At 39.8% G+C, this 27657-nt stretch overlaps 1 protein-coding gene across 2 annotated transcripts; it reads left to right on the forward strand.

The window, feature by feature from the left end:
• Positions 1-7: 7 nt before the first annotated feature.
• On the forward strand, positions 8-26009 carry agps (alkylglycerone phosphate synthase). Of its 2 annotated transcripts, none has more exons than XM_089002943.1 (20): positions 8-279; positions 3046-3135; positions 4888-4978; positions 5050-5170; positions 5768-5842; positions 7013-7084; positions 7991-8070; positions 8824-8904; positions 9623-9748; positions 9846-9954; positions 12642-12769; positions 13720-13771; positions 14553-14629; positions 15811-15923; positions 17935-18004; positions 18556-18617; positions 19352-19441; positions 20970-21069; positions 21149-21206; positions 25331-26009. In XM_089002943.1, the coding sequence occupies exons 1-20, from the start codon at positions 23-25 to the stop codon at positions 25450-25452; spliced, it is 1974 nt and encodes a 657-aa protein (XP_088859069.1). In that variant the 5' UTR covers positions 8-22; the 3' UTR covers positions 25453-26009. The 2 variants fall into 2 exon arrangements, with proteins under 2 accessions (XP_088859069.1, XP_088859070.1); XM_089002944.1 differs by lacking the exon at positions 8-279 and adding an exon at positions 316-368.
• The last annotated feature ends 1648 nt before the right edge of the window (positions 26010-27657 follow it).

The raw sequence follows: 27657 nt of genomic DNA on the forward strand, positions 1-27657 counted from the left end.
AAATCCCCTTTTCCCGATTCACATGAAGGCAGCACACTTCTCTCCTCAGCCTTATGACAGTTCCACTCTCTCTCGTCGCCAACACGGAAGCAGCATGGCGTCCGGCAGCCATGGCGGCGCCGAAAGCCAACAAGTTGCTCAGTATAGGTTAAGGATAATGGCAGGGCATTTACGAGCACCGATCGATAGCCCTTCCGCCATTGTAGCCGCCGAATGCAAAGCCCAGGAGAGCGAGGTGGACGCCGTCCCGCAAGAGCAGAGGACCATGCCGAGGAGGAGGTACTAGGCTGTGATGGAGCTGGAGTTGTCAGGGTCCACGCGTCTTTATCGGCGTAACTAGCAGCGCAGACGCTGAAAAGAGAGTGCTTGTGAGCCCACGTGTGTTGTATTTACCTTCAGCCGAACGCAAATTCCATATCGAGACGCTGAAAAACGATTTTGGCCGAACTGCTTGTTAGCACTGCTCTGATAGCGGGTGGGTGCGGCTTCATGCAAAACATCGGCTTGACTTGGTTGAATTCGTCCAGAGAGTCAGAGTTATTTTTATTTTTCTCTGCCTTTTTTTGTTCTTAAAGGATAAATTGCGATTAATAACTAACGTTGTGACGCTTCAATGTGTGCCAAATGTTTGCCTCGTGCAAATCGAGGTTTTTGAATTTAGTGTCTCTTCGACTATAGCAAACGAGAACTTCGTTTCTGTCATTTTTTTCACCGCTCTATCGGCGGGATTTGTTTGACAAACGAGAGACGAGTCAGTGAATCCATCTTGGGTTTCTTTTGCTTGATCTGATTGGCCAAGAGTCACGGTGGTCTGACTTTCAACCTATTGGTACCCGAGTCGCGTTCAAGGAACCTCGGATCGGTTGACCTGTCGTCAGACGTCAAATCGAATTCAACAGCTGCAGTTGAGCGTTAAAAAAATGTGGCCTCTTGTAAAGTGTTCCGGACGGTGTTCCAATACTGCTCAAGCAACATATTATCCTAAATAGATATCTAAGGCTTCAGTTTGGTTCACTGTTTTTTTTTTACTTGATATTATTCATTTCCAGTTTAATGAGTTTTTCCTCTTTTCCTATTACCTAAATATGGTACCTTATTTGCATTCTAGCATGGCTCGTATCTTAGTGGTGTCAGTGGAAAACAATGCTGACGTGCTGGTTAAGTTATTTCCTCAACGATAAAGATAAGCAAACGATACTTGGCTGAAAAATACACCAATCAGAATCCGAAATAGTTGCTTGATATCGTCAGATGCTTTCATTTTCACCCCCTCTCTTATGTTTGTACATTTTGACTATTAAATTTGCATCACCATTTTAATTGGTGCTTGTGAGGTCATCAAGCTCAGGTAGTGTTTGTTTAAGAAATTCCATTTACGCTGAAAATCGTTTTTGGGGTGAAACCAACCCTCTTGGGTTGTGTGAAGCAGTACAGTATTCCAAAGACTTACAGTATTTTTTTTTTATTGTTTTAGTCTCATGTATGTCAAGTGTCATTTTTCCACAGTAGTAAATATTAATTCATTTGTACTACATCACTATCATTGCGTATGTAGGTGGGTAGGGGATTGTAGGTTTGATAGTATCTCCTAAAATATTTTGTTTCAGTGAGAATGGCAGTGTTGCGTGTGATGTCACGCATCCCCCTGAAATATTAGTACCATGTCCGTGCAGCACATCAAAAAAGTCATTTTTTTTTGTTTTTGTCAAAGATGTTAAAAACTATTTCCTCATATGTTTGATTTACGAGTTGTGAATATTTACTTCCAGTGAGAACCAAGTTTTGTCCAGGTGCGCTATAATCACACCACGTTTGTGAATCAAGTCAATTTGTGGAATAGATGATATGTGTTATTATTATTAATTATTATTATTAAAGCCAAGGTATGCGGATTCCTTTCATCAAACGTACTTGGGCTAAATGTGCCAAATGAAAATGAAACTGCATGAATAAACTAACCACCAGGGGCTGCTGTTACTGCATCAAACAAATAGCAATTTGGCCCTTTCATCACACAGATATGCTACTTTTCATATCATAATGATGGCGATATGGCAGTTTTCATCTCACGATATTGCCATAATCATTCCGTCCCTCTTATATATTTCCATTTAACACATAGAAGTGCAAATGAATGTTGCCATACGTTACAATTTATAAGTACAGTATTTTCCGGCGTATAAGGCGCACCCCAAATGAATGGTGCATTTTCAAACTTTTTCCATTTATAAGACACACTGGACTATAAGGCACACCTTCAATGAACGAAAAACGTTATTCAAATATAACAGAAAAATATACAAGTTAAAAAATATAAGGCTGATCACATTATAAGGCGCTACAGTAGAGGCTAGGGTTACGCACCGCTTCTTCTACAGGGGGAAAAAATGGAGTCAGTGACTGCTGGCAGTAGTTGTGAGACCTTTTGTGGCTCAATATGACTTCACATATAAGGCGCACCTGCGTATAAGGCGCAGGGTCATCTTTGGAAGAAAAATCAAGGCTCTTAGGTGCACCTCATACACTGTAAAATACGGTGCATTTGATTGAAGTAAAACAAAAACGGCAGTTGCTTAACCTAACCTTGAACTCATTAGTATTGTTATGATGAAAACCGCATGTGCTCAAGACAAAACAAGGGTAGGCTCAGAAATGAAACCAAAAAAAAAAAACATTGAGAACATTTTATATAACTTTGTATTCTTTCCACATAATGGTGTAGTTCCCATTTTCACCTCGGGGGCTTTATCCTGAAAAGGCTGGCGTGTATATTCAGGACATGTCCATGAATGTCTTTGAAAGAAAATGGTAGGGTGCGGCTAGGCGCTACTTTTCCCACTATTAACTTCCCCAAGGCTGAATAAAATCACACACCGCATTGACGTCAGGCTTTTGTCAGGGTGGGTCATCAGATCATCTGCTGTAGTTTTGGTGTGTCATGTTGCTTTAAAAGATAACAACGCACACTCCTACACCTCCATGAACTGTCACTCACATTATGGCCTCAGAGCATTTTATTTTTGTGTTTTTTTTTTTTTCTTCTAGGCAGGAGATCATGAAGTGGAACGGTTGGGGCTACAGCGACTCAAGATTCCTCTTCAATAAGAAAGGCCAAGCTGAATTCACTGGCAAAAGGTATTACCTTGAGTGTTTGAAAGGCGCTTATAAATGACACGTATTCTTCTTGTTTTTCTTTTGCTTTTTCTTTTTCTTCTTTTTCTTTTATTATTATTATTATAAATTAAATGTTTTCTTTTTTTCTTTTTCTTTTTCTTCTTTTTCTTTTATTATTATTATAAATTAAATGTTTTCTTCTTATTATTTATCTTTTTCTTTTTCTTGATTTTCTTATTCTTCTTTTTCTTCTTTTTCTTTTTTATTATTATTATTATTTTTCTAAATTAAATGTCTTCTTTTTCTTTTTGTTTTTCCTTATTCTTCTTTTATTATTATTATTATTATTATTATTATTATTATTATTATGACGAACGTGGACGTTGGTCCTGGAGGCCGAATGACGTAATTTCTCAGTCGCTCACGTGACCATTTCGTTTTCGTTCTCGTGGAACTGAAATCTCGGAGGGCCGGTTGGGGGCGGGGCGTTGCGCCATCAAGCATTTCCTCTGCAACCCAATCTATTGGCAATACACCGCTGCCATCTAGTGGTGGTTGTGTAGAAATGATTGTAAAAGTAAGACGTCTTCCTACGTTACCGTTGCTTTTCGATATTGACGGTACAAATGAGAACCACCATATTTTTTTTTACTCGTAGAAAATAAAGGAGAGTAAATTTCTTCCCAAATTTGCTGTCGGCATGAGTTGGTACCCAATTCTTCCGATATCGAGCGACGTGTGGCATTTTTTTGGCTGTCAACACAAGATGGCATTGGCAAACATGTTAAGTCTCATGATTTGGTCAGGAGACTCCCGATTTTGACCACAATTTTCGCTTTATAAAGCAACTCTTGGCGCAAAATAGACAGTTCATTTGTAAGGCAAAACAAAAAAAATGTAAAAAACAAAATACATTTTTATACTAATTGAATGTATAAACAGTGAAATCATTTGTGTTTTATTTGCACTCTGAAAACTCTCATTAAAAACAAACACGAAAATCTCCCAATTTATGATTTCTGAAACTTAACATGTCTGCTTTAGAAATACTCCAGGCGTCCCAAGTGAGTGCAACTTGCTTTGCTCGGTTTTACATCATTTTTTTGTTACTAAATATCCATAAAAATTGTTTCATATGTTTGTATTGTAATGTACAAACTTTTCAGCTTTTGTTTCATCTATAAAACTAATAGAAATGCGGGATGAGATTTTAGTTCTGATCAATATTTTAAATATTGTTCAAAAAAAGAAGGAGCCAATGAAAGGATTCGGTGTAACAATTTCTTCAGAACATCTGGTTCTTGTAATAATTGACTTGTGTCTGGATTGGTGCAATCTCGAGAGGGAACTTCCGGTTTGTTTCCAGACCCTTGCTCAGATGACACTCCCTTAAAAGAATGCATCGTGAAAAATCATTTTAGTTGTATCGTAATTTCACGTGAGATTTTTATTTTCCTCCATTCAATCACGCTGTTTCTGTTCAAAACTGTGCTAAATGTTAAAAGGTCAAACGTGAAGTCAACTCGGCCAACCATCTATTTTTGAGGCGCTGTGTCTAATGTAGCGCGTGCGGGGTTGTCCCTGAAGAAGTGGCGGTTGAATTCAGGAAGAACATGAGTGATTTGCATGAGATGATGAAAGCTATTTAGGGAGTTCATCAAACGACAACAGGATGTTGCTTAATTTGTGTCAGCTTATCAGTAAAAAAAACAAAAAGCCAGCCAAATAAAACAAGAGTTTTTCAGACTGTGTGACCTCTTGATCTCCATCCAGATACAGATTGAGCGGTTTGATCATCCCCGGCCTGAAAGATTGGTTTGAAAGCACATTTGGAGCCAGTTTGCAGCACAAAATGCCGCCAACGGTGGGTTTTTCATGCTTGTCCTGCCTCGCCATGTATGCTTAGTAACGCTGTATTGTTTTGTTTTGTCTCAGCCGCTCCTGAACAACAACGCCGTACAAGCTCCCACTCTTAACGAGCCCTTTGTGGATGATTTGAAATCTTCTGGGATTCCCTTCTCTCATGATGCGGAGGACCGCGTATTTCGCAGCCACGGTAATGCTCATTGGGAGATAGCGACGTGTCTTCTGTCTTCTGTATTTTATTTTTATTTCATTTTTATCTTGTGTTAGGTTATTTTTATTGTATTTGTATTTTATTGATTTTTTTCTTGTATTTTTATTTTCTTGTATTTTTATTTTATTGTATTTAATTTTAATTCTAATTTATTTATTGTATTTTTAATGTTATTTTTATTTGTATTTTCATTGTCATTTTTATTCATATTTCTATTTTATTGCATTTAATTTTAATTCTAATTATTGTATTTTGAATGTTATTTCTGTTATTTTTATTTGTATTTTCATTGTCATTTTTATTTTTTACTTGGATTTTTATTTTATTTTCATTGTATTTTTCATTTTATTGTATTTTTTGGTGCATGTGTGCACCTTTAATGTCATTTTATTATGTATTCTATTTTTTATGTTATAATTTGTATTTGTATTTTCATTTTATTTTTACTTTTTCATTTTATTTCTATTGTATTTGTTTATTTTATTTAGTTTTTTTTAATGTATTTTATTGTATTTGTTATTTTTTTTTGTTGCATGTGTGCTCTAGTGACTTAATTCTCTCGTCTTTTTTTTGCAGGACATTGCCTCCATGAGATCTTTGCCATGCGGGAAGGGAGATTTGGTCGCCTTCCGGATGTGGTGGTTTGGCCCAGTGAGTTCTCAAGTTGTACCGTGTCGTTTTCATCCATTCTCTTTTACAAAAAATATTTTTTGTTTTTATTTGAGGTGGAGAAATTAATGTGTGTGAGTGTAGGCTTGATTAGAAGTGTCAGGCGGAGGCTGTTGGGATCCACTTAGTGGTACAAGAATGCAGAAATGTGCTATATATATTTTTTTTTTATTGGCAGTTGCAACGCCCTTAGTGAAGCTTTTCTTCAAAAATCAAATAGTTCAATACTCTGCCAGCCCTCCATTTTATTTCCCGCCCATATTTCTGGCTGAACTAAAGCCCATCCCAGCTGACAAATATTTACTGCTATTCTGACTTGACTAATGCGCTAGCGTATGTTTGTGACAGGCCATGACAAATTTGGACAGGCAAATTGGGTTTAAAATGGTTGCCGTAGAAGCGACATTTTGTGGAGAGCGATAATTTAAATTCACGATTGGCAATCCTCTCTGTGTTGGATATTTTCATCATTTTCTAATTGGCTTGCACTGAATCCCGTTGGGTTTTGTTGCTTCTTTAAGTAATCTTCCGATGTGTGCAATAACGTACATTTCGTTATTGCGCTAGATCGTTGGTGGTATTTTGAATACATCGACCATTATTTTTTCACGGCGTCAACAATTGCTCCATTTTTCAGTTGGTTCCATTTGCAACTTTGCATACATTGCGCAGCACGCCTCCAAGCCAAACGGTTTGTTTTTTGACTCCGGCTGTTAAAATAGTTAAAATATTGGTTGACAGAGTGGCGGCGTGTCTGGTGTCAGCACTTTGTACCAGGATGCGCGCATTCCTTGTCGCCGCCAAAAACACTTGAGCCTGTTTAAGTGCCCGTGTGACCTGACGCCAGCTGTGTTATTGGCGACAACACTTTTTTTCTATCGATTGGGATCACCTCGCCACAAAGAGCGCCGTTTGGTGCAGTCGCACTCCAGCCTCCGGCAAATGTTTTCTTGCTCTTTCCCTTCTCTAATGGCCCTGCCAATATAAACACGCAATTTATCACCTCTGTCATATCTCATTTCGTTTTTGAGTGTGCTTAATTTATGTTTGCAATAGAAAGGGGGTGGAATGAATGGTTGTCTGTCCGTCTGTCTGTCTGTCTGTCTATCATGCTGACCTCAATTTTGAAGATGACGTCTTGTGTCTTTGCAGACAGCCACGACGATGTCGTCAAAGTTGTGGAACTGGCATGCAAACATAACGTTTGCGTCATACCTTATGGGGGTGAGTTTTGCAAGCGGCGGGCGGCCTGGAACTCAATACTAGTTGATTATAGGCAGTTGTATTTTATGGTAATGAAAAAAAAATACACAAGTGTGTTACTTTATTTTTCATATTTATGTTTAATGTTTTTATTCATGCAGTCATTTTCTTTGTGATTTTTATTTTATTTATTTCATTTTTTTATTTGCTTTATTTATTTTATGTGTTTATTTATTTTTTATTTAATTAATGTGTTTATTTATTGTATTATTTTTTGTTTTATTTATCTATTTTATATATGTATTGTATTTGTTTAGTTTTTATTTATTGTTTTATTTATTTTATTTATGTATTGTATTTATTTTTTTAGCTATTTTTTAGCCTATTGATCTATTTAATTTATTTTCATTTGTTTTGATTTTATTTAGTAAATTAATTTGTTTATATATTTAATTTATTTTGTTTCTTTATTTTAATTAGTAAATTAATGTTTATTGTATTTGTTTTTTGTTTTATTTATGTATTTTATTTATTGTATTTGTTTATTTATTTTGTTTAGCTTTTGTTTTATTTGTCTATTATTTATTTTTATTTATGTAATTAATTTAGTTAATTTGTTTATCAACTATTTATTTTATTTAGTTTTTATTTTATTTATCTATTTGATTTACTCTTATTTGTTTTATTTATATTTTATGTAGTTAATGTATTTATTTTATTAATTGTATTTGTTTATATATTTTATTTTGTTGATTTGTTATTTATTTTATTCATTTTATTTGTTTTATTTATGTATTTTATTTATTTATTATATTCGTTTATTGAATTTAGTTAATTGATTTGTTTATTTTATTCACTTTATTAATTTATTTTAATGAATTTATTTTGTGTTTATTTTCTACTATCCCGTCTACCCTCTCAATACAGGAGGCACAAGCGTTTCTAGTGCTCTCGAGTGTCCTGCGGATGAAGCTCGCTGTATCGCCTCTCTGGATACCTCTCAGATGGTATGTATGCCCAAATAAATGCAATTATGAAAATATTATTTTTTTCCAATCCGCCACCTTACGCACTGAAAAAGTACAAATGTGACTTTTTATTGTATTGCACTTGTGGTTTTAAGTGGTAGGCAAGTTAAAATTGAATATACAACTGTAATTAGCACGTGTACAGTTAGCTTGTTTTCCCGCAGCGCATAAAAAGAATCCCTTTTTCCCGTTTCCCCAGGTTGCTTTTTGAAATGGATTCCATAAATCCAACAACATACAAGTAGCAAATCACGAATATAATCGTTTGGCGTCATCCATTCATCCTAATGTAAATTCAGCACTCTTGCATGAACGGAGTTAACGTGCCGTCGCAATATAAAACAGCAAGCATCCAATACAGTGTCGTTCGTCCTTTGAACTGTGTGAAAACGATAAATATGCCACTGTCCCACTGGTGGTTTGTTGCCAAGGTCAGAGGTCGGGGGTCGTAGGTGGCTCCGTTGTGCCAAGAAGAAGCAGCATAAAGGTTATTACCTCTGCGGTGTAATTGATGGCACGGGGGTGTAAGCGGGGGAGTGGATTGACCTCCTGCTGGTAGGCCCCAGCTCTGTGCTTAGCCGCTTAAATAAAAAGCATATCTTTGGAATGAGATATTAAACTGAGTTTCACCGGAAGGAACTGAATGTTGTGGTCTTGCTGCGCAGGTTTAGCGCATGCACGCGTTATGATAAATAACAACATCAAACATTGTTTATTTTTCCATCCTTTCAGAACCGCATCCTATGGATCGATGAGAACAATTTAACCGCCCACATGGAAGCGGGCATCATTGGTCAGGATTTGGAGCGCCAGGTGAGTGCCGTCGTGTCTTTTGAGTGCTTCACGGAGGAGAGAGAAAAGTCCCAAAAGACGTTTGATGGTTAACATTAGCTAGCTATCTAGCTAGCTCTCAAGTTGTCAGCTGGATAGCAAATAGATAGCTAGCTGGGCACAGGGCTATATAGCTAGATAGCTATCTACCTAGCTAGCTAGCTATTTGCTATCCAGCTGGCTATCTGTATATCTAACTATCTATTAGCTCTGGAGCTCGCTAGTGACCTTGAGAGTTTTGAAAGGTGCTTATAAATGAAAATTATTATTATTGTTGTACAAGTTGAATCTACTGCAGATGCCCTCCGTGCTTTGACTGAGTATGAACTTGTCATCATAGAGGCTTTTTTTATTTGATATCTATTTTTTAAGCTCACAAACTTGAACGACATTTTCCGCCAGGGCCCTCTTGTGGAGATTGTTGGTATTGATTTATTGCCCACAGCAGTGACACGTAAGCACATGTCGGGACAGGCCAAAGAACCTCACTTAGCTCCATCAACCGTTTTCAAAATGGATGCCACACGCCTCACAGTAATGCGGTAGAAAAGAACCAAATGATTTGCCCTGGAAAATCAAGTCATGAAGAAAAGAAAAGCATCTTGTATGATGAATATGATGAATATGACATCAGCGAATGATCTCACGGTTGATATATGAGCGGACATTTTTTTAATGGCTTCTTTTTCCTGTTTATCAGCTCAACGAGAGCGGCTACTGCACAGGCCACGAGCCCGACTCCATGGAGTTCAGCTCAGTCGGGGGTTGGGTGGCAACTCGAGCATCAGGCATGAAGAAGAACATCTATGGCAACATTGAGGATCTGGTGCGTGGAGGAGTGTTTCTAATTCGTTAACTAAAAAACAAAATAATGGATGTTTCTGTCTCAAAATACTGATTTTCCTTCTCCTCGGTGACAATAGGTTGTCCACGTGAAGATGGTGACACCACGCGGGGTGATTGAGAAGAGCTGTCAAGGCCCCCGCATGTCTACAGGACCGGACGTTCACCATTTCATCATGGGATCTGAAGGTCTGTTCATGTTTTTCTTCCGTTTGGGAAGTTTGAGCGCCGTCGCAGCTGCGCGTTCACTCGTATCTGGACGAAAAGCGGCGACAGGAGCTTTATTCTCATGCTGACTGTCGTCCGTCCTTGATCCGATTGTCCCCGTCCGTCTACTATTTACAGTATACTTAACCGCACCTGATAGCCGAGTGACGTACTTGACTGGAACCAAAACCTTCAACTGTGTTCTGCGCCACGGTCTTTAGGTGCCAGAAGATGTGCAAAAATGTGTCCACTCTTGTGCCCGGAATGTTGTCATTTTCACTCCAATTGCAGAATATTGACTTTTAGGATGATATAAGCATTCACTTCAGCGTAACAAACCTTAAACTCTCTTCTTTCATCAGAAAAAAAGAGTTAATTCCTTCCTGGAAAAAAATAAATAAAACTGCACAAAAGCACCTCCCCTCGCAAGAAGAAACAAAATCTGAATAAATTTGTGAATGGCAGCGAATGAGTTCACGTCACTTTTTTGTTTCCTAACTGACATCAGAAAAACATTTGATAGCATCTAAAATAGCCAAAACACGCAGTATGATATTATTAGTCAAATGCAAAACACCAATAAAAATGACTTCAAGTGTCCAAAATCAGCAAAAAAATTGAGCTGCGAATTGGGCATTTTCAGAAAGTCCCGCCCCCAGTTTGTGACGTCACGCCAAGACGTCTTGCCTTGCTGGAGAATCAAAATGATGGCCTCGGATTCGGAGAAGATGCTTTCTTGTTACACATGTAGTTATGAATAGGATTCAAATAGTTCTGAAGAGGAAAGCATACATGTTTGGATTGGATTGGATTGGATTTGCCTTTATTAGTCTCACAGTGGAGAAATTTACATTTCACAGCAGCAGAGTGATGAAAGGAATGAAAGTAGAAAAACAAAATCGTTTGCAATCGATTAAATAATTTATTGCGTGTCATTTTCAGGCAACATTGGGGGGGAATTATATCACCAAAAAAGAGGCACAAAATGGCGACCAAGCTCCGTGTGAGGGTTTCCACACGCTGCTAAATTCCTCACATGGAGCTTGGTTGCCCTCTTCTGTCTCTTTATGGTGCAACATGACGTTTTCAGACCAAACAAGTACAGCCAAATTTATTGACATGATGGAAGGACTGCTACAATGTGTCTTTATTTTTCGGTCAGGGGCGTTCCTTTAGTGACGTCACGTACGGACTCGTCAAGAACTCAAAAACAAGACTTCCGGAATATTCAGCGCAGGTCTTAAAACGTGAAATATAGCTATATGCGGTGGAATCTTAGTCTTGTACACCCAGTAGAAGTCATTTCAAGCCATTTTACAAATTATGGACACAACTTGTCCGGAGACGTCGGTTTTCCTTGAAAAAAAGTCTAATTATGGCAACAAGGTTTAATTACAGACAAATCTTAACTGTCACATTGACTATTTTAATATTCAGCAAAAAAAAAGTCATTTGTCCTCCATTCGTGCCGCCGTGTTGCTCACACCCAATCAAAGATCCGACATGGCGTCGTCGGCTAAAAGCAGTTCTCCCAACCAACATCCGAAATATCGATTCATCCGCTTTTTTTTTATATTTTTTATTTTCCCTGTGTGAGGGCGACATCATTTTCCCCAACTCTTATTTCCTGCGTTCTGGTTTTCAAGCGTGCACAGTGGCCGCTTCTTACTTTCTGGCACAGCCCATAATGAAGAGCTTTTTTTGGGGTCGTAAGGTGGGTCAAGAGGGTGAACTGGATCTGTACATGCGCTTGAGAGAGCCTTGCTTTATTTCCTCATGCTGCTTGATGATAAATCTTTCTTGCTCCGTCCGTCCCCCCACGTCCTCCCACGTCCCCTCGCCGCCCCAGTAGAAAATCAGATCCCCCTCAGGGCAATGTGATACAAAGGTCACCACAAAGAGCGCCAGGACATTTACCAGAACAGTGCAAAACACACACAACAAAAATTCCAATGATTTCCAAGTTCAAATAAAACTACTTCTCCTGATTTATTTATTGATTTATTTATTGATTGATTTATGTGGTCATTATTTATGTTTATTTAGCTGTTTATGTATATTTATCTATTTACTCATCTGTTTATTTATTTATTTATGTAATTGTTTTTTTATTAGTTATTTATGCATGTATGTATTTTTGTGGTTATTTTTTGTTTATTTAGCTGTTTTTATTTATTTATCTATTTACTTATTTGTTTGTTTATTTAGATATTTATACATGTACTTATTTATGCATTTATTTATGTAGTTAATGTGTTTGTATTTGTTTATTTATCTGTTTATTTAGGTATTTGTCTATTTACTTTACTTCATTTATTTGTGCAGTTCTGTTTTATTTGTTTATTTAGTTGTTTCATCGTCTATTGACTCATTTATATATATATATGTATTTATTTATTTATTATTTATTCATCTATTGATTTATCTATTTACTTATTTGTTTTATTTATTTATTCATTTATTTATTTGTGTGGTTATTTTTTATTTGTTTATTTAGTTGTGCATTTATTTATTCATGTATTTATTTATTTGTGTGGTTATTATGTTTTGTTTATTTAGCTGTTCATTTATTGATTTGTGTGTTTATTTATTTGTGTATGTACTTTTTAGCTAGTTGTTTGTTTGTTTATTTTTTTCCGCCCCTAAATAATGTGTCTTTTTTCCAACAGGAACCCTGGGTGTGGTCACCGAGGTGACAATGAAAATTCGACCCATGCCAGAGTATCAGAAATACGGCTCGGTGGTGTTCCCCAACTTTGAAAAAGGTGTCGCTTGTCTTCGAGAAGTTGCCAAGCAGGTAACCTAAACAAATACATTTTGCCACTTGATGACAAACTGTTAACGTGAACCTAATTGATGAGAATCACAAACAATTGCAGACTAATAATAATAATCATAATAATAATAATTTTTTGATGAGCTCCAAAATGATATTCAGAGTTGATCACAACTCAATAATAAATATAATTTTCACAGATTACCGTATTTCCCTGTGTATCAGGTGCACCTAAAAGCCTTGATTTTCTTCAAAATACACTGAAAGACTAATCTTCCTTCTTTATAACTTGTATGTTCTTTTATTTTTTTGGGGAATATTTTTGCCTTAAAATTTTCAGGAAAACATTTTTTCGAAACACAAAATACAAAAATAAGCAAAATAAAAACAGTTTAAAAAAACAATACTTTTCATTTATAATCATTGTGCCAAAAACATAAAATTATAACAAAAACGAGTTGAAATTACGACTGGTGAAGTCACTTTAAGAGATTATAATAACAACAATAATAATAATAATAATAATAATTATCCAGGTTCAGGGAAGGCCTTGCTAGCTATCTGTTAGCTATGTATTAGCTGGCTAGCATTCTATCCGAGTTACTTGGCTATCTATTAGCTGTCTATTAGCTAGCTTTCTATCTTTGAGTTACTTCCGGGTTGAGTGAAGGCCTTGCTAGCTATCCGTTATCTATTAGCGAACTAGCATTCTATCCGAGTTACTTCCAGATTGAGTGAACTCTGGCGCATGTGGCTGCCGCTGCTCACCCACAGAAAATCCTGTGACTGTAAAGTGACCTTGAGAATTTTGAAAGGTGCTTAGAAATAAAAGGTATTATTATTATTATTATTAAGGCGCATGGTCGGGATTTGGGGTGCGCCTTACACACCAGAAAATACTGTGTCTATACTGTATATCTACATTTTAAAATGAATTCATGTATTTAAATGTTTTTCTCTTGTTGTTTTAGAGGTGTGCTCCCGCATCTATTCGTCTGATGGATAACGAGCAGTTTAAATTTGGTAAGTTCAATTGGATCCTTTTTGGGGGGCGGTGTGTGGCGAAAATGATTTTTGTTTACAATATGACTCCTTTCAAGTTGACTTTCCGATTGGGACCAGCAATCTTCTTTTTATCTTGGCTCCTCAATGAAACAACAGCGGTGGTATTTTGCTTTTCACCCGAAGATAAGCTGCAACCAGATGAAAAATGGCTCTGGGTGAAGTCGTGGTTCCATTTGAAGTTTTACGATGCCGTTGCTTAAGGTCTCGCCGATACATCTGGCATCACCACAGATCTGAGGAACCCCTCATGCCCCCCCCCCCCCCCCTCCTTCAACCTCCAGGGAGCTCATTATCTTGCCTGGATTTCTGCTTTTCCACCAAGTTGGCACTTTTGAGCTTGTGAGATGAAGCAACCCCCCTTCCCACCCTACCACCTTCACCAAGAAGTAAAACTCGGTGTTCCGTGATACGTTGTGAGCCTTATTAGTTGCTTCTTTCACACGTTTCATCATGTTGAATGCGATCAATTGCTTTCTCAGATTGGGACGACGCGTATGATTTAGTCCCGCCCCCACCATCTACAAGTTCGGAGATGAAAAATGAGATTCTTGTCGTGATCGCTTGCATCTTAAACGTCACTACATTTGCGAACGGCAGTGAATGAGTTAAAATTTTGCCACTCTATTTTTTGATGTCATTTTCTTTATTGTTTGTGAGCCCAAATATGCAAGCATAATATGAAACAAAATCCTCACCCCTCATCTCAGTGGTTAACCTTTGAACTGCTGCCCCCTCGCAGGTCACGCCCTCAAGCCTCAAGTGTCGTCACTTTTCACCTCCTTTCTGGACGGCCTCAAGAAACTTTACATCACCAAGGTAACACGTCCGACACGCTCTCTCCCCCTTTTAAAGGACAACCGACACACCCGGACAAGTTGCATCCATCTTCTTTTCCTTTCGGCTTTTCCCTTCAAGTAATAATGTAAAATCACTTCAAATGACTTCTACTGAGCGCATTTGACAAAGATTCCACCGGAAAAAAAGATATATTTGACCTTTTAAGACTCGCGCTGAATATTCAGGAAGTCTTGTTTTCGAGTTGATGACGATGCCTGACGTGACGTCACGGAGGGAACGCCCCTGACTGAGAAAGGGACACACAATGCATTTTGGATACTTTTGTTCATCTGAAAACACCGTGTTGATGGCGAAATTAGAAGGAAAAAACATAAATAACGCCATGGTGAATCATTGTGTGCTTTATTAGCATTTGGTACCACTTTCAATGCTATAGCATCAACCTCTGGAAAGCTACAATGAAAATAAGGACATAATATCCCAAATTTTGCAGCGTTTTTGAAAAACGTCAACAATAAAATGACACGGCTCTTGAGGCAGGCATAGCCAAGGTCCAAGATCACAATAACTGGTACATTTAGCTCATTTAGAGAATGGGAATAATATCAGTTTCCATATGTTTGAAGAAAAAGGTCCATTTTCAAGAGGTCTAGTGTCGCAGCCAATTGCGGTAACACACATAAAGAAGGTGTAAGTTGACACCAATTCCCAGCGGACAAATCAGCCCATTTCCAACGGAGCTGGGCGCCATCTTGTGAATTTTCTGGGCGCTACATTGGAGTAATTGATACGGAAGGACTTCTTTCATCGATTGCAAACATGTATGCTTTCCTCTTCGGAACTATTTGAATCATATTCATAACTGGATGAGGAACAAGAAATCACTGAACTCTCTGAAGCCATTGTTTTGAATCTGGAGCAAGGCAGTTTGTGAAGGAGTATTCTGGTGTGACATCACGAACAAGGGGGCGGGACTTACCTCAATCTGCCGAGCTCATTTTGTGGCACTTTTAGGACACTTGAAGTTGGTGTTTTGCATTTGACTAAAAAGATCAGCCTGCATATTTTGTCTATTTTAGATGCGATCAAACGTTTTTCTGATGTCAGTTAGGAAAAAAAAAATGGTGTCGGTTATCCTTTCAGTGTTTGTCATGAATAAAAAAAACAACCAACCAATCGATGTCCTCTTAAATTGTCAGTTCAAAGGCTTTGACCAGAATCGCTTGTGCGTGGCCACCCTGCTGTTTGAGGGAGACCGCGAGAAGGTCCTGCAGCACGAGAAGCAAGTTTATGACATCGCCGCAAAGTTCGGGTTAGTATTTTCGTCCTCTTCTTGAATCACACTGACTGAACGTGGATTATAAAAACGCACGGCGTCCTTCAATGCCTTTTACATTTTCAGAGATAAACAATGCACCAAATACAAAAACTAGCCAAAACATGCCACATTTTCCATTTCTAATGATTAAAATGTTTTTTTTTAAAATATGGTAAATTTGACAGGCATTACAACTCTTTTCCCGAAATATACAACAAACTTGTTCTTTTAACGGTGAAAAGGACGCCTTTCTGTGTTGCGCTCAGTTGTTTGTCTTGGTTTGCCAGTGATGGATCACCTGCGGATGTCCTCCGGCCGGTATTGATCAATGGCAGCTTCCGGATTAGGGGGGTTGAATCGGTTCCACTTCAGGTTCGCTAGGATATTTCGGCCAACCTGAAACATTCAATTCAACATTATTTACTATCGAGCTGTCTAGCTGGCTGTTTAGTTTGCTATCTATTTGCTATATAGCTATCCAGCTTGCTAGCTAGTTATCTAGTTGGCATGCTGACTGTCTAGCTAGCTATCTATTAGCTATATAGCTATCTAGCTTTCTAGTTAGCTGGCTGTCTAGCTATCTAGCTATAGGCTATATAGCTAACCAGCTAGCTGGCTAGCTAGCTATTAAGTATATAGCTATATAGCTGGCTATCTATTAAATAATAATAATAATCCATTTCATTTCCAAGCGCCTTTCAAAACTCTCAAGGTCACTTTACAGTCACAGGAGATGTTTTTTTTTTTTTTGTGGGGGAGCAGCGGCATCCACATGCGCCAGCGTTCACTCAACCCGGAAGCGACTCAAATAGATATCAATCTAGCTAGCGAATAGAGAGCTAATAGCTAGTTAATAATAATAATAATAATAATAATCAATTTCTTTTCTAAGCGCCTTTCAAAACTCTCAAGGACACTTTACAGTCACAGGATATTTTTTTCTGCGGGTGAGCAGCGGCAGCCACATGAGCCAGCGTTCACTCAACCCGGAAGTGACTCAAATAGATATCAAGCTAGCTAGCGAATAGATAGCTAATAGCTAGCGAATAACAATAATAATAATAATCATCCATTTGTTTTCTAAGCACCTTTCAAAACTCTCAAGGGAACTTTACAATCACAGGATATGTTTTTTTCTGTGGGTGAGCAGCGGCAGCCACATGCGCCAGCGTTCACTCAACCCAGAAGTTCTTTCATTATTCATAACCTATAAATAAATACATAAATGTTTTTTTTATATTATTTTACATGATATAAAATAAGATATTACATAAAATGTTAAATAAGATATTATTATTATATTATTTTATATTATCTTATTTTATATTTTATATGATCTTATTTTACATTTTATATTATTTAATTTTATATGATCTTATTTTATTTGATCTTATTTTATTCAAAATGATTCAAACCTATGAAATATTCAATTTATTTTGAAATATCTGAAGCCAAAGGCTGTTATAAGTGAGCGATATTTGTTGAAAAAATGGTACCCATTTAATTGTCATTTGAGCTTTCTTTTAGCCGTGCTGAAGAAATCCAATTAATTGATCTTTGTCGTTTTGTTTTTTTGTTTCAAAAACTCTGCGTATTGATTTCTGGTGATTATTAGATTGCTATTGGCTAAACTAGAGGACTGAGCTTTCTGATAAAGAGCATTTGCATCATCCAAAAAGTTGGCAGGTCCGCTGAGCATCGTCATTTCCAGTAAAAGCCGATCAAATAGCGGGTTGATTGATAAGTGCAGCGCCGTGAGGGATCTTTTCTTCTGATGTCGGGAAAGGCTACAAATCGATTTTTCTAATGAGCTCGGCCTGATTAGTTTTGGGTGCGAGATGAAAATGTGATTAGGCGGCGCAGGTGATGGATGTGCGGCTGACCCTCGGCGTCGCACGCGGCGTGCCCTCATTGATCTGCGCATTGTTGGATTGACACGATGGCACGCAAAGAAGCCGTTGTTAAATATTAACCCTGTTATCCTTTTTTTTTTCCCCCCCATCAGGGGTCTGGCAGCCGGAGAGGACAATGGGCAGCGGGGTTACATGTTGACCTTTGTCATCGCTTACCTCCGGGTGGGTGACCGCTCTCGCTTTTTGTTTATGTTTTTTTTTTGGGGGGGGCCTCAAGCAGAACACCAAAAACCTTCAGAAAAGGACCTCCGGGGCTTTTATGTGATGTCATACTTTTTGTGCGGTGATTTTGGGGGATTCTTTTTTTAACCCATTCCCATGTAGCATTGAAAGGCTAACGCACGAGTGGATTCCATTCTCTAAGACCTTCAAAGAGAGAAGAAAATAAAGACATAAATAAATAAATACACAAAACCATAAATAAATTCACAAACACATAAATAAATACATAAACACAAACATAAACACAAATAAATACACAAATAAACACATAACTAAATATAAAAATAAATGAGCACATTTTAAAAAATACATATATAACTAAATAAACACTCATTTGTTTTGCAATTAGTCATCTTATTGTGTTTCAAGTTGTGAAAAATGGGGCGGACAACTTTATGACCGGGCAGGCAACTTTTCAGAGTTGTCTGCCCTGGTGTCCGCTAACTTTTTGTTTCAGACACTGATATACGTTTCTTTTCTTCTGTGGACAGGACTTGGGGATGGACTACTATGTGATAGGAGAGTCTTTTGAGACGTCTGTTCCTTGGGACAGGTAAATAAAACCTTTTTTTGAATGGGTCACTTTTTGCTGCCATCTGATGACAACATTTTATGCCACTGTTCAAACAAATTCCCGCAAAGGTATTAGCTATCTATCTGGCTGGGTAGCTATCTATTAGCGACTGTATCCTGTGACTGTAAAGTGACCTTGAGAGTTTTGAAAGGTGCTTATAAATGAAATGTATTATTATTATTACTGTATCTATTAGCTAGCTAGCTTGCTATCTATTTGAGTTAATGAATGAATGATCATGAATGATTGAATGAACGCTGGTGCGTGTGGCTGCCGCTACTCACCCACAGAAAAAAAATTATCCTGTGACTGTAAAGTGACCTTGAAAGGCGCTTATGAATGAAATGTATTATTATTATTATTATTATTATTTTCAATCTGAAATGTTGGTACTTGAGCCGTCGGTTCAAGTCCCATGCGGATGCGGTGCGCTCCACATATCTCCCTTGTTGTCACTGTCTCGCGTAACACGCATGAGCGAGCAGATGAGGCGAGCGAAGGCGCTCGCCTCATTAGACGCCTTCCTCGCCAACGCCACCGCCACCCACTTACGGCACGCTGGCGGCCATTTTGGCATCAATGGGTGAACCTCTTTTCTCGCATTCAAGTCCACTTTTTTTGCTCATTTCCTTTTCACGGCCACATGTCATCCCAAAATACATTTTGTGGCATATTTCAAGAAAAACAACTGCTTATTTGTCTTCACTTTGCAGAGTTTTGGACATCTGCCGCAACGTCAAAGCTCGCATCATTGGAGAGTGTAAAAACAAAGGAGTCCAGTTTCCGCCGTTCTCCACATGCAGGTGACGTTTGTGATTGTGATAAATTGTCTCACGCTTCGCTTTCCCTGCAACAACAACAAAAAATGTTTTTGGGGGGAGGCGCAAATCCCCTAAGGTGACCATTATTTGCAAGTGACGTGATGTTATTTTGGAAATTGAAGATGGAACTGCTTCTTTTCAAGGAAATTGCCCGTCCAACGTTTGCTAAACTAGCGCCTTAAAGGAGACGCGCACTCTTAAGGGCGAGTGTGGCAAAAAGAACCCACCATGGCTCATAAAAAGTACCGTCACGGGAGTATAAGGCGCACCTTCAATGAATGGTGTATTTTCGCACTTTTTCCATATTTAAGGCACACCTTCAATGAATAAAAGGTTTTCCAAATATAAGGCAAACCACAATATAAGGCGCTACAGTAGAGGCTGCGGTCACGCACTACTTTTTTTACGGGGGGAAATGTACTTGGTAGCTGCTGATAGCTGCTGTTGTGGCTCAATATGCTGGTGGACCAGTTTGGACGCTTGTTGGTAGGCCTCAAAAAGTAAACAAACCAGTTAGCCTTTTCCCTTACTTCTTCATGGAGCCTACGTGAATGTTTGGATGTCTCACTCAGCCAAAGGGGCCTTCAAAACGAGTCGGTCACAGACAGACGGACGGATGGACGGACGGCCAAGCGGTTGAAGAGATCCAGGCAGGCTGCTGGATGCCAGTGGACAGATTAGGCCTCAGCGCTATTCATTTCCCAGCTGCGTTCTGTCACATGATTGATTTGTCCATTTAACCTCTGAAGCAAGCAAGCAAGCAGCACGCCGGCCGGGTGATGGGCCATGTCAAATCAACAAGGGCCACGCCCTCTGCAGGGAGGACAAAAAATAAAAATACAAATTCAATAACATAATATGACGACACAAAGACAGACTTTGACAAAAAATCACATAGGCCATGATTAAAAAAAAAAAAAAAGAGTCATTCGGAATGCATGTGTGAAAGAAATATCCAGAAAGTCTATAAATGTGTTTTTCTATGTGAGGGAGTGGTAATGTCTCTCGATCTAAGCAAAAGTGGAGCGGCCATGACATACTACAGCAAAGCTAATAGCTAACATAGGCGATTAAAAAAAAAAAACTTGTTCCTGAATCCCTTGTTTCTTTCTGTACAATGCTGACGTTTCTTGAGACAGTCTTTACAGGGGGAAAAAAAGCGCAGCGGCCAGGACACACTACGGCTAAGCTAATAGCTAACAAGGCGATTTAAAAAAAACTTTATCGGGAATCCCTTGTTTCTTTCTGTACAATGACGACATTTCTTGAGAAAGTCTTTTCAGAGAAATAAAAAAACAAAACAAAAAAGTGGAGTGGCCATGACACGGTACGGCTAAGCTAATAGCTAACAGTGGGGATAAAAACACATTTTATCCTGAATCCAATGCTGACATTTTTTTTTTGATGTTTTTGCAGGGAATAAAATAGCATCAGCGTCCCAATCCAAACCCCTCAAAGTCTCGATTTTTGCAAGTGACAAACATTTTTTTTCTTTTCTTTTTCCTTCCAGGGTGACTCAAACGTACGACGCGGGCGCTTGCGTGTACTTTTACTTTGCCTTCAACCACAGGGGCCTGGCCGACCCGGTGCACGTGTACGAACAAGTGGAGGTGTGCCTCATTTTCGTCCGCCCAATGCGACCATAGATTGCGATCGGGTGACCAGAGTGTGCTATTTGTTGTTTTTCAGCACGCCGCCCGCGAGGAGATCCTTGCCAACGGAGGCAGTTTATCGCATCATCACGGAGGTAAGGCCAGCTCACCTGGATTCTTATATGCACGCGTGTGACACGGCGACAGGCCACAAGCACAATCCCAGCCATTGTCTGTTGTCCTGATGGTTTTTGCTTATTTTAGACACGTGTTAAGCGGCTGGTCACATTTCGATACTTTTTCCGATTCATGTTTCATCTCTTGAATGGAGTTGGTGAAGGCCTGATTCATTGGATGGCTCGAAAAGATTACGTTGTCATAACGTATTTTTTTCTTTGAGTTTTTTTTGAATCAGAAATGCTTGGCAAAATTTTTTGATTTTTTTTGGGGATCGCTGATTCCAAATACAGGCTTCTTAATTTTTTTTGTAGTTATTTTTTTTTTTTTTTTTTGTCGAGCCAGCCAGCATCTCACGCTCACACAGCAATCGACCGTGTGATGGCACCAGAGGGGGGAGGTTGCCAGTCATTTAGCCTTTGAGCATTTTGAATGGGTTTCAACTTCCGACCATTTTGACTTATGGCCGTTTGCTCGGAACGGAACTCGGTCCGAAGTCGGATGTTACCTGTACGTTCTGGTATTTTTTTTTTTTGCGCGAATTCTAAATACATGCTTGTTTTTGTTTTTTTTAGGGGGGGGTTTCGTCAATTCCAAATACACGGTTGTTGTTGGTTTGTTTTTTTGTTTGTTTGTTTGTTTGTTTTTTTAATGGGAATTCCAAATTGTTTTTGTTGTTTTTGCTTATGCGCCAATTCCCAATACATGCTTGGTTTTTTTTTTTTGACTTGCCATATATCAATTTTTGTTATTACTTTATTTATTTGCTCGTCATGTGTGACCTCTCACATTGGTTTGAATGTTTAAAAAGTGAGATTTGCCAGCATTGAGATTGTTGTCTCCGCCTCTTGCTGGCTGCGACCGAGCCATTGGCTCATCTCGGGCCGCCACCAAATGAAACGTGAGCGGGGGATGGCGGTGGCAGCAAAACACCCGCCTTTATCTATATTGCAATCTGCCTGGCTGTTTTCATACATCACTTCAGGCGATTCATCACACCTGTCAAGAACGTATGCGGTGAATCAGCCGCGATATTAAATTGCCATTTTTTTTTTACCCCCCCTCCTCCCCAATAGGCGGGGACGGCAACGTAATTAAAAGATTGCTAATAAAAAGGGGGGTGGCGGAGGCCAGCGTAGATAGATGATGCTGCTTGCCTGAATGCTGACCTCCAAACGGTGACTGGGGCCACCCTGGACTGCCACGGAGGTACTCGGGGAGGTTGAGGGCAGCGATACAGCTCCTGCGTACGAGGTCCGCTCTGTAATTGTGATTAATAACAGCGGCGGGTGAGGGGGGGAGGGCCGCTTTGTCTGGCTAGAATCAGGCGGCTGACAAATGGAGCCACTTGCGGCGGCTTTTGTGTATCAACGCAAACAGATGTAGTCAATGATATGGCCAGGTTAGAGGGCACAGTACGGGTGAGGGGGGGGGGTCACGGTGGGCGAAATACTTTTTTTTCCCTCCATCTCCTGATGTCAAACACATCTCATGGAGCGATGCTAACATGCGCTAATCTACAGACATATGAATGATATATGTTCCGAACGGTCGTTCGTAAGTTGCTTCAGTGCTGTATTTTGTATGGAGTGTATGTTTCAGGCTTATATAAGTATTTTTAAAGGACCACCGTGTGTCCATAAGTTGTAAAATGGCTTCAAATGACTTCTACTGAGCGTATTTTACAAAAATCCCGCCGCGTATAGCGATATTTTACCTTTTAAAACTCGCACTGATTATTCAGGAAGTCTTGTTTTTGAGTTGGTGACGAGTCCTCACGTTACGTCACTGAAGGAACGCCCCTGACTGAGAAAGCCCCACACAATGCATTTTGAGGTACTTTGTTTGGTGAAATTAGAAGGAAAACGCACAAATAACGCAATGGTGAATTGTTGTGTGTTGCCCCAAGACTACTATTTGAAACTAGTTGACACAAATTCCCAGCAGACAAATCAGCCCATTTCCAACGGAGCTTTGGCGCCATCTTGTGCATTTTTCTGGGACGCTACATTGGTGTCATTGACGGCTCGAATTGATACGGAAGGACTTCTTGAATCGATGGCAAACATTTATGCTTTCCTCGACGATTAAATGTCCACAAAATGTTCACCACTTTGGGTCGGAATAGCTTAAACAGGAGAAGCGTGATGGAAAATGGATGGCTACTGCTTCAAGTAGGTCACCAGCAGCAGCGGCCTCTGAGCATCCATCACCTGAGCAAAGCTCCATTTATCAATACCTGGTGGGGGGGGGGGGGGTGTTACCACACCTCGACCTCCATTTGTGGGCGAGGAGCCCTCCATCGTCACCTTCCCCGTCCGTCGCGAGGCGTGGAGACGAGAGAAAGAGAGCGAGCCCCACAAGATAGATGTGTAAATTATCACTCTGATGGAGGCAATGATGCAGTCCCACCACCTTCTGTTTTCGCTCCTACTCGGGGGGGGGGCTCCTGGATAGCAGTGTTTTTTTTTTTTTCAAATTCAAGGGACAGCAGCTGATTGGTGTCGCCCTGCCCCCCCCCCCCCCCCCCCCCCCCCTGTCACCATCTGTGCTATCAGAGTCCTCCACCCCCTCGCCTCCCCTTAGTGACCCCCTTGTCTGCCCTCTTGTGTCAGGAGGCCCTCACAGCCCCATCCCCATCTGGGTAGCTTGGCTAGACTCTAATCACAAACTTGTCAGGGCTCGTCATATCCCCGAAAGTGGCGGGGGGGCATTAGCTATCTAACAAACTAGCTGGCTATCTAGCTAGCGATCAATTTACTGTCTATTAGCTGTCTAACTGACTAGCTGGCTATCTAGCTAGCTAGATATTTGCTGTCTATTAGCTATCTAACTAACTAGCTGGCTATCTAGCTAGCTAGATATTTGCTGTCTGATAGCTATCTAACAGGCTGGCTATCTATCTAGATAGCTATATTTTGTCTATTAGCTGTCTAACTAACTAGCTGGTTATCTAGCTAGCTATTTTCTTTCTATTAGCTATCTATCTAACTAGCTTGCTATCTATATCTAGCTTTTTCTGTCTATTAGCTAACTAACTCGCTAGCTATCTATTAGCTATCTATCAAGCGATCTGTCAGCTATCTATACAGCTAGCTATCTAGCGAGCTAACTATTAACTAGCTATTAGCTAGCTAGCTTTCTATCTATTTGAGTTATTCAGGGTTGAGTAAACGCTGGCGCATGTGGCTGCCATTGCTTACTCACAGAAAACTTATCCTGTGACCGGAAAGTGACCTTACGAGTTTTGAAAGGCACTTCTAAATGAAACATATTATTATTATTATTATTATTATGTCATCTACTTTCCGAGGTATTTGCACCTGTTTCTCAGACGAATGCTCTCCCAATGTTGATTTTCAAGATGGCGTCGCCCCAAAAGTTCAACCCCCCCCTTGTCCTCGCACGCACGCACGTACGCATGCGAGGCCTAATGAGTTTGCTCGTGTGGCGAGCTCTATAAATCACGCCATGGCTGAATCAAAGCATTTATCACCCTCTGTTTATTCACTCACTCTGGCAAGATTGATTGGCTTCACGGCGGCCCGCCGAGCAATCAGCCGTAACCTATACAGACCCCCCCCCCACCCCCCCCCCTTCTCTTAGCAAAAGTGCCCCCCGCCCCTTTTTTTTTTTTTTTTTTTTTTTGAAGAAAACCATATCAGGAACTTCTTGAGCTGTCACTCTTCGGGGCCACCATTATTTTGTTGTTTTTTTGAGCCATGTGTAAATGATGTCAATCTGCGGCGGCCATTGCTGGTCGCACTCTCGAGAATGACCTGCCGCTGAAAAGTCGGCAACCCCTGACCCCTCGCTGCCCATTTTGAAAACCCGCCTCTTTCTTCTTTCTCTGCTTTCTTCTATCTTGGATAGAAGAATCTTTGTAGGAAGGATAGTGGAATCTTTGTCTTGTACGCTCAGTAGAAGTCATCTGAAGACATTTTACAAATCATGGACACAACTTGTCCGGAGGTGTCGGTTGTCCTTTAAAGCGCTATATAAATCAATATGGATTGTATTTTATTATGTGGCGGTACGAATGCCAATGCAATAAAATGTTTTTTTTTTTGTCCCCCCCCCCCCCCCCCCCCCACCCTCCCAGTTGGAAAACTTCGCAAGGAGTGGATGAGACAAACCGTTTCCAGTGTTGGCCTTGGCATGCTGCAGTCCGTCAAGGACTACGTCGACCCCGCTAACATCTTTGGAAACAGGAACCTCCTCTAACCCCGCCCATCTACACACACACACACACACACACACGCACACACATCGAGGCCGAAGGCCAATGTACTAGTACACTCTTTGTTTTCACTCATACTCTTGCTAGAATATAACACTTTGTATTGTACTGCAGTTTTTTTCCTAACTTTGCGCATGCTAGTTAGCATACGTCTTGCTAGCATATCCCACATTTGACTCGTGCAGACTGGTGGAAGAAAATTCCTTGTATTTTTATGACCATGGCAAATGATTCCCCCCGCTCGTAGGACAGTTACAAGTGTTTACGATTCCTGCCACAAATGAAGTACCTGTTTCCGAATGTTTAAACATTTTGGAGGGGCGGATTTTGTTTTTGTGGGCTTAATTTGATGTCAAGTTCAGTAAAAAGCATTTTTGAACCTCCAAATCCAAATTAAAAACATCTACAGCAGGATAGATATCCTTCTAGTCTATTCAAAGAGTGTACTAGTCCAAAGACCTTCCTTCACGTGGCTATGGACCAGACGGCTTTCCGTAGATGTGTCCATCATTATCATCATCCCAAAAACATCGACATCAACTGAAGCTAATCTCCTTGTGCCTTTTACAAAGCTTTTTGTCTGCCTGCTCCTCCTCAAAATCATGAGGTTGTCCTTTCCCTTTTTTTTTTGTCAAGCAGGTTATAATGATGGTGTGAATGAATGTGTGACGCACTGATGACTTCACTTGACTATTTCCGCAATAATCTCTTTGTATTTTTCTAGCCCAAAAACTCCCCCAATATGTTACTGACAACTTCTTTTCCATTGGCGGCCATTTTAAGACCCTAATTTAGGCCCACCAAATCAAGGGGGCGGGGGGATGACTATGCGCTTGAGATTGAATGAATTTGAATAAAAACGCAGGTTGGAAATGCCTTTATTCATTCAAGATGGCGCCCGAGAAGGCAGCCATCAGCAAGTGCTCTCATGAGCCTTACTTTTTTTGGGGGGGTTGTTTTTGTCTCGTTTTGTGTTTTCTTTTGTCACTTTGTGTTGTTGTGCCTCGTATGAAACGGATACGGATTGTTTTTCAGCCTTTTTAAACCACGACATTCATCAAGGAGAACACTGCTGAGCGCTTGCGCCTTTTCGGCAGCATGAATATGCCAGCACTGTTTTTGATTGGAAGGAATATCGGTCCATTTTGACTGGGCAGCATCTTCGCAGCCCCGCTTTGTTCAGCGGAAAGGTCGGTGCTGTTGGACAGCCTGCGGCTGGATGGATGCATGGCTTTTGAGGAGAAATAAGAAGAAAGGAGCCCAGAAGAAAGGAGCCCCGATGTGTATGTGGATCTGTCGCAGCTTGGAATTGAAGCGGATTTATGTGGGACAGGATGAGATGCGAGACAATCTTTTCGCCAATGCTACAGCTGCGTGTTTGCTTTCAACATTTAGCTTGTAGGCCACTGGTGGAAAGACGCTTTGATCCTCTCTCTTTTTCATCTAGAACTGCTTCATGTCACAAAGAGGGGACAGAAAGTGCTTAAGAATGAATGACTGTCTTTGTATTGTCGTATTATTTGTTATTTCATTTTTTTTTTTTTTTTGTTCTTTTGACTTCAAGACGGCGCCGCGAGAGTGGCTGCCTTTCTAGCAGCTCCTGTATTTTGTTTTTCTACTTCTTTTTTTTCCTTTCATCACTTTGCTGCTGTAAAATGTCAATTTATCCACTGCAAGACTAATAAAGGCAAATCCAATCCAATCCAAACTGAGTTTGGTGTTGTTTAAAATCATTGTCACTTTTTTTGCACCAGTTTCGACTGGTCTGATGTATCCGAGAAAGACACAGTGAGAAAGTTCTGAAGGGTCAGCAAGCTGAGGGATGTCGGTCGAGCTTTATTCACGGACTTGTTGAAAGGGAGAAGAACGGGTAAAGAACCAGGTGAAGAACGTCTCTCACTTGCTGCTTGAATGATGTGGTCCACAAAAGGAGGTCATGAACTTTATATTAGTCTCAAAATGACAATATGATGAGGGATTTGCGTCTGAAAGGTTTGAGGGAGTTTCAAACTGTGGGTTGAGGTTTTAAATTTAAAAATGCCTTACTATACATGGTCGTTTTTTTGGCCCAAAAAACGCCTTACTATACATGGTCGTTTTTTTGGGCCAAAAACGCCTTACTATACATGGGCGTTTTTTTTTCGGCCAAAAACGCCTTACTATACATGGTCGGTTTTTTCGGCCAAAAA

The sequence above is a fragment of the Hippocampus bargibanti genome, linkage group LG08 (assembly GCF_051943395.1).
Source record: "Hippocampus bargibanti isolate YZ-2025 linkage group LG08, ASM5194339v1, whole genome shotgun sequence".
NCBI classification, from domain to species: Eukaryota; Metazoa; Chordata; class Actinopteri; order Syngnathiformes; family Syngnathidae; genus Hippocampus; species Hippocampus bargibanti.

Excerpts from the sequence above, each read along its gene's own strand:
- agps (XM_089002943.1), top strand. The coding sequence starts at position 23 with ATGAAGGCAGCACACTTCTCTCCTCAGCCTTATGACAGTTCCACTCTC. Across the intron at positions 19,442-20,969 it reads CCGCCGTTCTCCACATGCAG|GGTGACTCAAACGTACGACG; the intron begins GTGACGTTTGTG and ends TTTTCCTTCCAG. Across the intron at positions 21,070-21,148 it reads ACGTGTACGAACAAGTGGAG|CACGCCGCCCGCGAGGAGAT; the intron begins GTGTGCCTCATT and ends GTTGTTTTTCAG.